This window comes from Megalops cyprinoides, chromosome 21 (genome assembly GCF_013368585.1).
Source record: "Megalops cyprinoides isolate fMegCyp1 chromosome 21, fMegCyp1.pri, whole genome shotgun sequence".
Taxonomy (NCBI): Eukaryota; Metazoa; Chordata; class Actinopteri; order Elopiformes; family Megalopidae; genus Megalops; species Megalops cyprinoides.
Window position 1 is genome coordinate 23434361 of NC_050603.1, and position 12921 is coordinate 23447281.

General features: G+C 42.3%; 3 protein-coding genes across 3 annotated transcripts; all 3 read left to right on the forward strand.

Moving 5' to 3' along the window:
* Positions 1–624, forward strand: LOC118796304 (histone H1-like). Its single transcript, XM_036555128.1, has one exon. The coding sequence runs from the start codon at positions 1–3 to the stop codon at positions 622–624; it is 624 nt and encodes a 207-aa protein (XP_036411021.1).
* Positions 625–1653: 1029 nt separating this feature from the next.
* Positions 1654–2076, forward strand: LOC118796308 (histone H3). The gene has a single exon (XM_036555133.1). The coding sequence runs from the start codon at positions 1666–1668 to the stop codon at positions 2074–2076; it is 411 nt and encodes a 136-aa protein (XP_036411026.1). The 5' UTR covers positions 1654–1665.
* A 10533-nt stretch (positions 2077–12609) lies between these two features.
* Positions 12610–12921, forward strand: LOC118796328 (histone H4-like). Its single transcript, XM_036555154.1, has 2 exons — positions 12610–12672; positions 12706–12921. The coding sequence occupies exons 1-2, from the start codon at positions 12610–12612 to the stop codon at positions 12919–12921; spliced, it is 279 nt and encodes a 92-aa protein (XP_036411047.1).

Sequence of the window (12921 nt, forward strand, 5' to 3'; positions counted from 1 at the left end):
ATGGCTGAAGTCGCACCAGCTCCCGCCGCCCCCGCGCCGGCCAAGGCCCCCAGAAAGAAAGCAGCAAGCAAGCCCAAGAAATCGGGTCCCAGTGTTGGAGAACTGATCGTCAAGGCCGTGTCCGCTTCCAAGGAGCGGAGCGGAGTGTCCCTCGCCGCCCTGAAGAAAGCTCTGGCGGCCGGCGGCTACGATGTGGAGAAGAACAACTCCCGCGTCAAGCTGGCACTCAAGAGCCTGGTGAAGAAGGAGACCCTGTTGCAGACCAAAGGAACCGGCGCTTCTGGTTCTTTCAAGCTCAACAAAAAGCAAGCCGAGGCTGCGAAAAAGAAACCCGCTAAGAAAGCGGCTCCTAAGGCGAAAAAGCCGGCCGCCAAAAAACCCGCTGCCGCCAAAAAGCCTAAGAAGGCAGCGGCGAAGAAGCCCGCCGCCGCCGCCAAGAAGTCACCGAAGAAGGCGAAAAAGCCCGCTGCACCCAAGAAGGCGACCAAGAGCCCCAAAAAAGCTAAGAAGCCTGTAGCAGCCAAGAAGGCGACCAAGAGTCCCAAGAAAGCCAAGGCCGCCAAGCCCAAGGTGGCCAAACCCAAGACCACCAAAGCCAAGAAGGCGGCTCCCAAGAAGAAGTGAACACCAGAAAGTTCATTTCTCGCACAGCAAAGGCTCTTTTAAGGGCCACCCAAAAGCTTCCTGAAAGCGCAAACACGTTCTGCTTAGCTCTCTTGCTTGTATGCCTGCATTTGCGAGTGTGCTGTATAGCCAGCTCTATTTCTGTGAGTACGCGTGCAGCTCCCTTAAAAACACAAAATCTTTCACTGCATATGCAGATCTAGGATAGCTCGGTCTTGTTCAGATCTTCGTGCGCCTCTCCCTTCGTGCTAACTTGCCACTGCGCTCACGCTCTACTTAGCACCTCAGTAACAGCAATTAGTGAATCAATGCTGGATTGCCCCCGCATGTCATTTAGAAACAGTACGGATCCCGCGAGTGAGAAACAGGTTTATCGCTGTACACCACAAGTAATGCACAGACACGGGGAAAGAAACAGTACAGAGGAGCAAAACAGACTACTTACAAGGAAAAAGTAAATAACGCATATTCAATAATTTTATCTGTATTCAGTGAATATTCAAAGAATGCGTTGCGTGTGGCTATAAGCCAGGCTCGCGAGTTGTGGATGCGTTATTTGACAGTTGTCGAGAGAGCGTTGTGGGGATTTTTCCTTCTTGTAAAGTAAGGCTCGTAGTTCCAAAGTTTAGGTTGAAAACAACTTAATGAAGCAAAACTAGTGTTGAATTACAGTATGAAACATACCAGATAAAAGCAAGGCAGGTAATTTAAAAAGTGATGTTGTTTGGGTACAAGCCTTTATACCCAAAACCTGAAATAAAATGTTGCAGGTTCCTGTCCCCGATTGGGATATTTTAAAGGGCGTTATGCTTGAGGAAGGCTTGCGAAAAGGTTGGGAAAGAAGGCGGGAGTAGAGAGAAAGATGTTTGAATTTTAGGCGGCAGAAACGATGACCCAATGGCCACAGACAACGAAGTGAGGTGCAGACCAATGAGAGCTCCGTATGAGCTCATCCAATCAGCCTTTGACTGTTACGCGATATAACGATGTGCTGAGCGTATTACTGCTACTTTTCTGTCAACAGACGAGTGTGCTGTCGAGATGGCTAGAACCAAGCAGACTGCCCGCAAATCTACTGGTGGCAAGGCCCCCAGGAAGCAGCTGGCCACTAAGGCTGCGCGTAAGAGCGCGCCTGCTACAGGCGGTGTGAAGAAACCTCACCGCTACAGGCCTGGCACAGTGGCTCTGCGAGAAATCCGCCGTTACCAGAAGTCCACCGAGCTTCTGATTCGCAAACTGCCTTTCCAGCGGCTGGTGAGAGAAATTGCCCAGGACTTCAAGACCGATCTGCGTTTCCAGAGCTCTGCCGTCATGGCTCTGCAGGAGGCCAGCGAGGCCTATCTGGTCGGCCTGTTTGAGGACACCAACCTCTGCGCCATCCACGCCAAGAGAGTGACCATCATGCCCAAGGACATTCAGCTGGCCCGCCGCATCCGAGGGGAGCGCGCTTGAAGTGCGCCAGTACACGGTCTAAACCGGATATCCAACGGCTCTTTTAAGAGCCACTTCAGTGTGTCTCAGAAGCGCAGATCTCTGTTGTCGTATTCCATGTTTTTATGTGGATTAAGGTGACGTGTAATTGTGTCCTTGGCTTGTGCTTGAAGCGCTACGGCCCCCTCGCCTACATTCTACCTAGCAATATTTCTACCTAGCATGTAGACGTGCTGTGATGTCACGTAAGAATCCCAGTGTTCTCTCGCATGTGATCACGCTGTGATCAAAAACATTGCACGGCTCTCCAGTGACATCTAGTGGAAGTCACATTTAAAAAAGAAAAAAAGGCTTTGGCGTGAGCATGTCGTGCTGTGTTTTTGCGACGTAACATGACAACAGCTGACGCTGAATTGAGTCCTTGATTTTGAGAAATACCCAAAGACTGGATACCGCTACCTTTTACCGTCACTAATCTATATCAACACAACTGCTCACTGCGCTTCAGAGCAGGCTGGCCATCGCTGTCGTTGCGCAGGCTCAGTCAAAGGTTTATTTTATTTTTCCACTTGGAGACTGTCATCTGCCTGCCTGACAGCATTTCTGGATTACAGTACTCAGCACTCAGCTTTTGGAAGGGTACTTTGCAAAAGCAGTTTGTGTTTGAACAAGATTGCGCATGCTGCTGTGTCTCATCTAGTTTATTATCAAGAGGTTGGTCGTTTGTCGCCAAATGTCAATCTAGAGCAAATTCACTCACTTTACGCTGGACCTTGATGGTGTCTCCCTCTCCTCGAGTACAGCTATCAAAGACCTTGATGTCATTATTGATCCTTAGCTCTCTTTGAAACTCACATAACTAACACCTCTAATACAGCCTTCTCCCATTTCAGAAATATAGCCAAAATCAGGAAAATTGTATCAATCAATGATGCTGAAAAATTAATCCACGCCTTTGTAACATCCAGATTAGACTGTTGTAATGCCCTCTTATCAGAATGTGCAAATATCTCACTAAAACCCCTTCAGCTGGTACAAAATGCAGCTGCTCGAATCTTAAGTAGAACTAAACCCTTTGAGCACATTACCCCAATACTAGCTTCTCTCCATTGGTTATCCATTAAATACCGGATCAATTTTAAAATACTTTTACTGACATTTAAGGCTTTAAATGGGCTTGCCCCTCCGTATCTTAAGGACCTTCTTCATCCGTACCTTCCACAAAGAGCCCTTTGTTCCCAAAATGCCGGGCTTCTCATCATTCCAAGAGTGGGCAAAACTACTATAGCCGGGGTTTTTTCCTTGTTGCACACTGGTACCTTTTTCCCTGCCCCTCCTCTCCTGCCCCTCTGCTGTACATTCATGTCGTTCTTACTGTCCACTAATCATTGTTCTCTATTTGTTTCCTGTCCCTGCTCCGGGCTCCTGCCTGGAGCTGTAGTCCAAGCATCACACCCCGATCTCCAGTCCTGCTACTTCGCTGCCCTGTTGTAAAAAGCGCTATACAAATAAAATTGAATTGAATTGAATTGAATTGAATTGAGTATCTTTGGGTATTGAAATTTGCTTAAGAGATGAATTTTGATTTTTTTGCAGGAAATATAATATGAGCTCCTGATGAAAAACTGTGTTCACTATGACATCACATTTTACCTTCCATGGGTTTTTGCTTGTCTTGTACTGTACCTTGATTGAAATACCCTCAAGCCTTGTTAAGCAATCAGCTGCCGACGAAAAAGCAAAAGGCAGCTATCAGCAGGAAACTAAATGTATATATAAGATTATAAGATTATAAGATAATTACAAGATTATTATTATTATTTTTTTGTTTTTATTTGTAGTATCAATGTATATTTTTCTTCAGGACTTTGGGTTTACCAGTGTATTCAAACCTTCCCATAATCAAGCTCTTTCAGTTTGAACATGAGACTGTTGATTCCAGGGCTTTCTGATCAAGCATTGGATAATGGCGTAATTGATTCATTTCTTTGCCACACCTCTTGGGTCATATGACAGAGATATGGATCAGCATAGATAAAAGAGCAAGGGTGGGGCTAACGAAGTCTTTATTTTCATGCCATTCTTCCCTTTTATAAAAGCCTGTGTTACACAATGGTTATTGAATATTCATCATATTAGGGAGTGTTTCACAAAGCGGGATGAGTGAAGGCACAGAGGAGGATGATTATTCTCTTGGGTGCTTGGGACTTCCCGGGTCCTTTGTGGTGTTTTGTCCTCATGACAAGAGAGCTGTTTCAGGTGCATGTTCCATAATTGTTGCTTTTACCTGTTTGTTATTATTATTAATTATTTAACATACAGCCTGCTGGTTTTCTCAGAACATCACAAATAAATGTGGTATCCCAGTCTTTTATTTCCGTGATTTCAGTGTCCTTCACATTCAGGTGGCGTTCCCCTTTGATTCTGAATAACCCAAGCACTTTTACAGTCGGCGGTGGTCCATCCCCTTTCACGGAAACTCCCGTGGACATAGTCTTAATAGTCTGAAAAGATCTGCACTCTGAAAGTGTGTTCAGGGACAGGATCGATCCACTCATCTACTCAGAAGAAGTGCTGTTGGGACAGTATAGGTTCCTCAGACAAAGTATTGTCTACTTTTGCAATTTTCTGGAGCCATTTCTAGTAAATGACACCTGCCACAGTTCATCACAAAGCATACCCCAAACCCTCTGCATTGGGCTATGTTTTCTGCAAAGGTGGCGCTTTCTTACACAGTTGGGAATACTGAACTCGACCATATGCTGGGCAGTGCAGAAACAGCACCTTGCTTTGAAAAGATTTTTAAATGTCTAGATGTTACTTTAGACCTCTGTACTGCAAGTGAACCATGTGTGGTGGAAAATTTTTGAAAAAGTGTATACCCCATATGTAAATTTTGAGTATTGCCACTTTCTCCCCCCCCCCCAGAGAAAAGCGGAGCTTGACATGGTACGATTAAGCTTGTTACATGATGGAAATAAGTTATTGCCAGCAAACATCATAAGCATTGCCAACAGATTTTGGCTTTTGATTTTCACCACGGTTACTGACATATTAACTGAAGTTATCGATATATTACATTAGTTATTTATTTTATCTTTACTGTACATGTGGAGGTCTGGAATTGTATAAGGAAACCAGACAATCTAATATGGTAGCCTTAAATAATATGTATTCTAATTGCTTAATAATATGTATGCATTAAGCACTACTACTGAAAATTAATATGATGTGAATCTATGCCTAAATAATGCTGGGGGTTACCCTAGGTCATAAACATTGCATGTAGGCCATTGTAAGACACCGCTAGGGGGGTAATCTTGGGGGCTATTACAGGACTTGGTTTATGGTCTACGCTTATTGTATCTTTTTTTATCTGGTTTCATAGTCATGCTACTTTCTCCTATTGTTTTACAGTCACACTTATTGTGTCTTCTTCCTCTGACTCATAGTCATGCCACCTTCGCTTATTGTATCTTCTCCCCCTGACATGCCCCTACAGCATGTCAGCATGTTTTTGCCTCCTTTTAACATATGCATCCCATTTTAGTTTTATATTTTCTTTTAGGAGTCATACAGCTAGAAAATAAGAGCTGATTGCCTGCTTTGGCCTAGCTGACATCTATTGGCAAATGCTTGCGAACTGTATGTGGATTTACTGCAATTTGTCATAGTTGGCCATCATAGTAGTGCTGAGCCAACGGCCCCCCTTCGCGGGGTTTAATTCTTCTTTGTCTTGCTCTCGTGTCCCATCTCCTAGGCCGTGTCCAGACAGGGCCTAGTTCTTACATTAACCCTTTGCTTTAAGGCCTAACCTTGTAGCTTATGGCACATAGATATCTGTGTGCCTTCTTACAGTCTGCAGCACTGCAGTCTGGCTAACTGAGTTACTTAACCTTTTTTATTATTTAAATGTGGGCCTGGAAATAATGGTAATATTCCAGGCATATATGCTGTGTATTATTTAATTATGTTTAAAAATCATATAGGTGTGGATTGGAAATAATGGGAAATTTCAGAAGTGTTGTGTTTAAAAATAATATACAATTAATGGCCATGGAGTTTATGGGACTTTCCAGGCGGGGTAAATGTAACAGCTTAAAAATTAAATAATGGTGTATTAAATGGAAAATGGGATGATCTTGAAGGAGGAGCCTGGGAGGAGCTGGAAATTGTGGTCTGGGATAGGAGGAGTGAGAAAAGGCATAAAGGATGGATGTAGGCTGAGGGGAGGGCGGAGTGATTGGGGAGTGTTTGTGAATGTATACACACCGCATATACACCTGTTGCTCTGCGGACCAACCCGGGGGTCTTTTATACAAGGTCCTTCATTTCTTTGTAGAATATTTGTGTTGATAAAATTTAAAAGAAAAAAACAATCACAAGAAAAACACTTTTTACTGTCTTTGTCACATCCGCTAGCAGCCAAGCAATACGGCACATGGACAATGGTTTTAGGTAAATCTCTGGACTCTTGGTCAATTGAATTTCATTAGGGAAAACGGAGCATAAATCAAACAGTACACTAATCCAACCTGGAGAAGTATGAGCAATAAGTGACTGCTTCTCCCATTTAACTGCCATAAATATTATTCATGTCATCATTTGTTATGGTATGTTTACATATATTGTTTATGTAATTTATTTTCATGAATATTGATTCGTTTCGTTTTAACACTACGCAGGAAGTACGTTTACACAGGGACACATTTAGTTGTTGCAATCTCCTCCACGAAGAAATGTGAAGCTGGAGAAGTTTTTACACTCCGCTTAATGAGTTTATACGTGATATCGCATTGCCCGTTTTTAGATTTTATGTTTCTTCAAGTGGACTCATTCCCTCTTGGTTGTGTGCAGCCAGCGAGGTATGTTTATTTACGTGTTTTATGTTTCGTCGTGCACATTTATAGTTAGGTTTCCACACTTTGTGTGTGATATGAATGCGTGCTTATTCAGTACATTGTCGTGTATCTGAAGAGTTCGACGGTGGATTTGATGACGGTGATGTTGAAGAACCACGGTGTCGTATATTTCCTGGAGCGAGTGAAATCCCAGTTACCTCGTTGTCATGTTGTGCGTGATTTGCATCATGTTGCGACATGCGAGTTTAGTTATTTGATATTGTGACACAACGACAGGAGAGGTGATGTAGGGCCAGTGCTTCCCCCACTAGTGGCTCCAGCCCTTCCCCACTTCACAGCATGCCCAGTGGACACACCTGGCAGGCATTTGGGTTCATCAAGCCCTCTAAGGGCGCATGCCTACTCACACTTGGCCCGGTTGCCTTGTACCATGCCCGAGCACGATTGCCCCCTCACACGCCTTATAGATTTATCGATTATGCAACGCGGCGATTTTCATTTAATCGTGCTGCATGGATAAGATTTTTACGGAGGCAGCTTACGTTTCAGTCATTATGCTAAGACAGACCAGTATTTTGTGTCAGATTACAGTAGCCTAATCACAATAATGTTAGAGCTAATGTTAACCAGTTAGCGCTACTACTTGTGTGTCATCATTACAACAACAAGCAACTTCTATTACTGCTTGGATAGTACACTTTTCAATTCATTCGAGAACATTTGGGTTAATAACGGGTCTGGTTCTCACTTTATTGATGAACGTGAATTGTAGTCTGCGAGTAAAGAAGCTCCAAGTTCCTCCTTCAACGTCAGCTGCCTCCGTAAAAATCTTATACGTGCAGCACGATTAACTGAAAATTGCTGCGTTGCATAATCGATGCTAACTGGCTGGGGAGCTAACGTTAGCTATCGTTAGCTATCTAGCGATAGATTTGACAAACATGGCTAGTTAGCTAACAGGCTACCTATCTGAACGATTGTTGAAGACTAGCTACTTAAACAGGTTGGCTGCTTCTTTTGTGATAGGCTACTCTTACTAAGCCCCTGACAACAGCAATGCTTACATCGCCACGTGAAGTATGGTTAGTTTTATTTCGCTTGCTAGTAATCAAGCTAACGTGGGGATCCACAGAGTTATTTTTAGGTATAGATCTACATACTGAATTTTGTGTTGAATCGTGTAGCGGGATTTGGTGTACAGCCGTGGAATAGCCGTGTTGGAAGAATATTTGCAGCTGGGTATCTCGTACCCCGGATCCACTGTTTTTAGCAGTCTTTTGAACCCTCATTTTCCACGGTTTTTTTATGGGAATCATATCCTTGGCCAGGTAAAATGACGCTGCATCAGTTACCTCTTTCCAGCGCTTACTTGTCCTGTCATACGGAGTGCCTTTCTCAGATGCCTTCGTTATTAAGGTGTGTTTTAACCGAACGCGACGCGAATGCATGAAAAGTCAATGGCAGGAGGCAAATGGGCGGGGTTAATCGCGGTTTATTGGTGTGCCGAAACGGATTTGGCTGACAAAACAACTTTGGATGCGTGTATGAGCCATAGAACTGCAACTGATAGAATGTGCACAATAGCACGATACTAACGATCTCTCTGTAAAGGCAGATCGTAGAGACATTTTAATCGTTCACGATCTAATATCGTCATTTTGCACACCCAAGGTCGCAGTAAAAATGGAAAGAGTCTGACATTTACTTTGTTTTTTCTGTCTTTACATTTCAAAAATGTGCAGTTTCATAAGGGTGCATAGACTTTTTATATCCACGGTATGTGTAAAACTCACAAAGCTGTCTTGAATATAAAAACTGGCAAGGCGTATCATGCAAACCTGATGCTTATGCAATTTCTGACCTAACCAAATGGTACTAATTTAGCCCATTCTCTCCCGAACGAAAGGAAGTATAACATGAAAACTAATTCTGAGTGAAAACATATGTAGTTATGGAGACTGTTGCGTCCCAGGAGTTCTTATGGAGCTGGACATCAAACTAACTAATCATAGTATAGCATATTGTTAATATCAATTTTCATAATAATTATCAATGGCATGCATTTTGTTGCCAATATCACACATATACACACATATTTGTAAAAAAAGAAAACTAACATGAGGAGCTGTGGTGTTACAGCTTCTAAGTAATATTAAGTAGAATCACAAACTTGCATACTATTACAATTAACACAATTACATAATTGCTTAATGAGTGTCGCAGGGTTTTTGGTTTAATTCGGTAGTAGTGCAATGTTTGTGCTACTGCTTGCTACAATGGAGAACTTGTATTCAAAGAAAGATGTAACTAAACAGTTAAAGAGAAGATATGGTTTAAAATGTAATCTCAAAATGTACACTCATTATGAAATCACAGTAAACCCCACACAAGTAAAAAGTAAATTGGGAACTATTCTCATTAAAGTTTAATCTAGTTTGGTAGTTAAAGTAGGTACAATGGCTTTATGTTTCTAAATAGGAAACTGGAGTTTCATATTTTGGTATGTCAAAAGGAGGAATGGTAAAAACATTTTCATTTTCAGTTCACAACACCCCAGGCCCTGGTACATGCATTTATATTTGGTGTTAGCAGGAAAATTGCATACAGAGGAAAAAAAAAAAAAACTCCTTCGCGGGGAGTTGCTGATGTTCTGATGTATAATTGTCACTCTTTGCAGTTGGCAATAACACTGGCTAAGAATATGACTCCAGATGTGAAACAAAAAATATGGTCATAAAGAATGAAATTAATTTGGATTTAATGAAGGAGGTCTTTTTCTCAACTATAGCTCTTGTCAGTGGCCTCTGGAAGTGATGTGGATGTTTTCATATCTGCCAAGAAGTGTAAATAAAAGATATGTTGTTAATGGAACTGAAGAAAAGAAAGTGGTATTTGGTGTCTGTTTACATCCGCACAGATATAATGTAGAGGACAGCTGATTGTTTTGAGGAGAGACAGAAGCTCGGCAAGCACTGTTCTCTCTGAAATGTGTGGCTCCAGTCATATTTTAGCCAGACATTGCAGCCGCATGCAGGCGGGGGAAAATCCGCACTAATTTAATCAGCAATGGAATTTTTCTATCATATGTATTTTGGATGGAAATTGGAAATCATTCCTTACTGGACAGCGTGCCTAACATTACCTAGCCCATACTTTTTATACTCTGTAATTTGTTCTGTGTACAAACGCTGGTGGCAAATCGCTGTGTACAAATGGCTGGTGTAGAGCTTTTTAATAAGAGTCTGGATTAGTAGTCAAATTCACCAATTAATACTTGAGATGGATTGCAGACCAACAAACACAATGGGCCACTACGTCTCCGGGACAAGTTTTGAGAAGAACTGTTTCAGATGGAATCCAGAAATACCTACCTGTTCATGCTACAGGGGTCCAGGCTTTGTGTTATTCAACATTATTATACTTGAAATGCAGATCCAGTCCAGAAGTTCCAGTCTATTATCCTTGACGTAAACCATTACTTCCTCAAGTTTCATAAGTAAGATATATTCCGGGTTATTATTTAATAGTCCCATTCCATTATACATAAGTCATTTGTTTAGTTGACATCCTTATCCATGGCCGCTTGCTTGTCATTTACTTATTATATTGAGAAAGTATGCATCTTGATATTTACAGGTGAAAGTACATTTAGGTGTCTTATTAAAGGGTGTAAAGGTTGGATTTCACCAAGAATTTCAATCTGCAACCTTGCCATCAATTCTTTTTTTAACCTGATCTAACCTAACACAGCTGATTCAAATGATCAGTTTGTTACTAAGCAGCTTCAGGAGTTCATAACGAGTTGATCATTTGAATCAGCTGTGTTGGCGCAGGGAGAGATCGAAAACATGCAGGGCAGGGGGTCCTCCAGGAGAGGGTTGAGAAACACTGCTGTAGATCATATTCCTAGCAATGCATGGGGTGGGTGAGTAGGGGTGCATTGCACCCCCAGTTGACTCCTTATATCCCTGTATCTACATAGTATTTATGACTTTTTCTGCCCCACATTGGATTGCAATTGCACCCCTCTGTATTTTCTCCTGGTACCGGGCGTGTTTGCCACTATACTTTGATTGTCCAGGAATTATAGGGAAAGTGAATGAACAAGAAGAAGCTGAAAGAGTAGTGAGATGCCTTTAGCAATATTTTATTTCTGTTTGGAGACTGAGAGCCTTTCTGAATTAAAGTACTCACTACTCAAGGTTTTGAAAAGGTACTTAGGAAAGGCGGTTTGAATTCTAACATATTATTACAGTTAGAATTTCACAGATAAATCTTCATTCAAATGAAGTATTCAAGTCTTTTTTTCTACCATCTGTGTGTGTGTGTGTGTGTGCTGACAAGTGCACTATTGTGTAGGCTATTGACACCTCGCAGTGAGCAAGGCACCCGTCTAACGACATGCCACGCATTAGACAGGCTTTTGTGATCCTATGAAACCTGTTTAGCACAGTAAATTGCATGTAAATTCACAATAACTTTTACTCTATGAACCCTGCTTACCACAGCAAATTCTAGCACGACATCTATATGGTTGTTTCGGTCTTTTGGAGATTTTTTTGTGGCTTTTCGCCAGGATAGCGATTCTGAACTATGGTTCTGATCATTCAGCTTTTCAAAGCGTGGAAGGAAGTTGTCTGATCTGATCTTAGAGGTGTCGGCTCGGTAGCTATGGCTGTTTGTGCAAAATCACTATCAACAACAATCCAAGAGCTGTAACCAGTTTTCTGTATTCCTTTGCCTAACGTACTTCAGAGTCTTAATCATAATGTTCCATTGACCGTGTATCGCGGTGAACTGTTTTGTGGGTGCTGTTAGGGGGCCAAGCAAGAGAAGGCACTATACTGGCCTCACTAAGCTACTTAGCTAGCCAGCAAGCTAAACACGAGACTAAAGGATGAACAGCTTGATCCTCAGTTCCTTTCTTTCCTTTATTCTCTTATTGTAAAACCGCAAAACACAAATAAATCTTTTTTTTTAGCCTGACATGCTTTGTCTGAGTGTAACTTATTACAGAATATGCATCTTGCTTACATAGGCTACACTGTATTGATATCTGAACCACATTAGCCACCGTTACGTATGACAACAGAAATTGTATAAAACTAAGAGACTTTGACATGTTTCTTAAATGCAACGACGATATAAACTAAAAACAAATTATACTCACGGGCATTGCCCTCGTAGGGAAAGACGTGACCATTAATTGTCTTATCTTCGAAGCAAACGAGAATGAAAAGGCGAGTGAACGATAGTTCTCTTTCTCACATGTGAACAGCAAAAAACTTAAAACTGCGTATTCTTTGTTTCATTAACAATGGCGGCCAGTAGATGGCGCTCTGATACGGTGAATGACGAGAATAATGTAAAGAATCAGGAAACTGTTGTAACAAAGGATGGCAACATGAACAGCATTGCATTCATGATGTAAGACCTTGACAGGCACCAAATTTAGATTACAGATATTCCATTACAGTCATTGTTGCTATGCTAACAATTCGCACGAGTATGACATACTGAAAAAGCATCGTTGACTCTTTGATCCCTGCTTGAAGGAGGCGGGCTCTAACGCGAACCGCCTTTTCTTTGAGTATGGGGCCTCAATGAGGTCGTCTTTCAGTGAATATAAGCGTGCACTTCAACAGTGTGACATTGTTTCTGTTGTAGGCTGCAGTAGTGAAGGTGTTGGAAAATGTCCGGAAGAGGAAAGGGAGGAAAAGGTTTGGGGAAGGGAGGCGCCAAGCGTCACCGTAAGGTTCTTCGTGATAATATCCAGGGTATTACCAAGCCCGCAATTCGTCGCCTTGCCCGGCGAGGTGGTGTCAAGCGTATCTCTGGTCTGATTTACGAGGAGACGCGCGGTGTGCTGAAGGTGTTTTTGGAGAACGTTATTCGCGATGCCGTTACCTACACCGAGCATGCCAAGAGGAAGACTGTCACTGCCATGGATGTGGTGTACGCTTTGAAACGTCAGGGTCGCACTCTGTACGGCTTCGGAGGCTAA

Coding starts and splice junctions, on each gene's coding strand:
- LOC118796308 (XM_036555133.1), top strand. CDS start 1,666: ATGGCTAGAACCAAGCAGACTGCCCGCAAATCTACTGGTGGCAAGGCC.
- LOC118796328 (XM_036555154.1), top strand. CDS start 12,610: ATGTCCGGAAGAGGAAAGGGAGGAAAAGGTTTGGGGAAGGGAGGCGCC. Junction 12,673..12,705: donor GCGCCAAGCGTCACCGTAAG/GTTCTTCGTGAT, acceptor GGTATTACCAAG/CCCGCAATTCGTCGCCTTGC.
- LOC118796304 (XM_036555128.1), top strand. CDS start 1: ATGGCTGAAGTCGCACCAGCTCCCGCCGCCCCCGCGCCGGCCAAGGCC.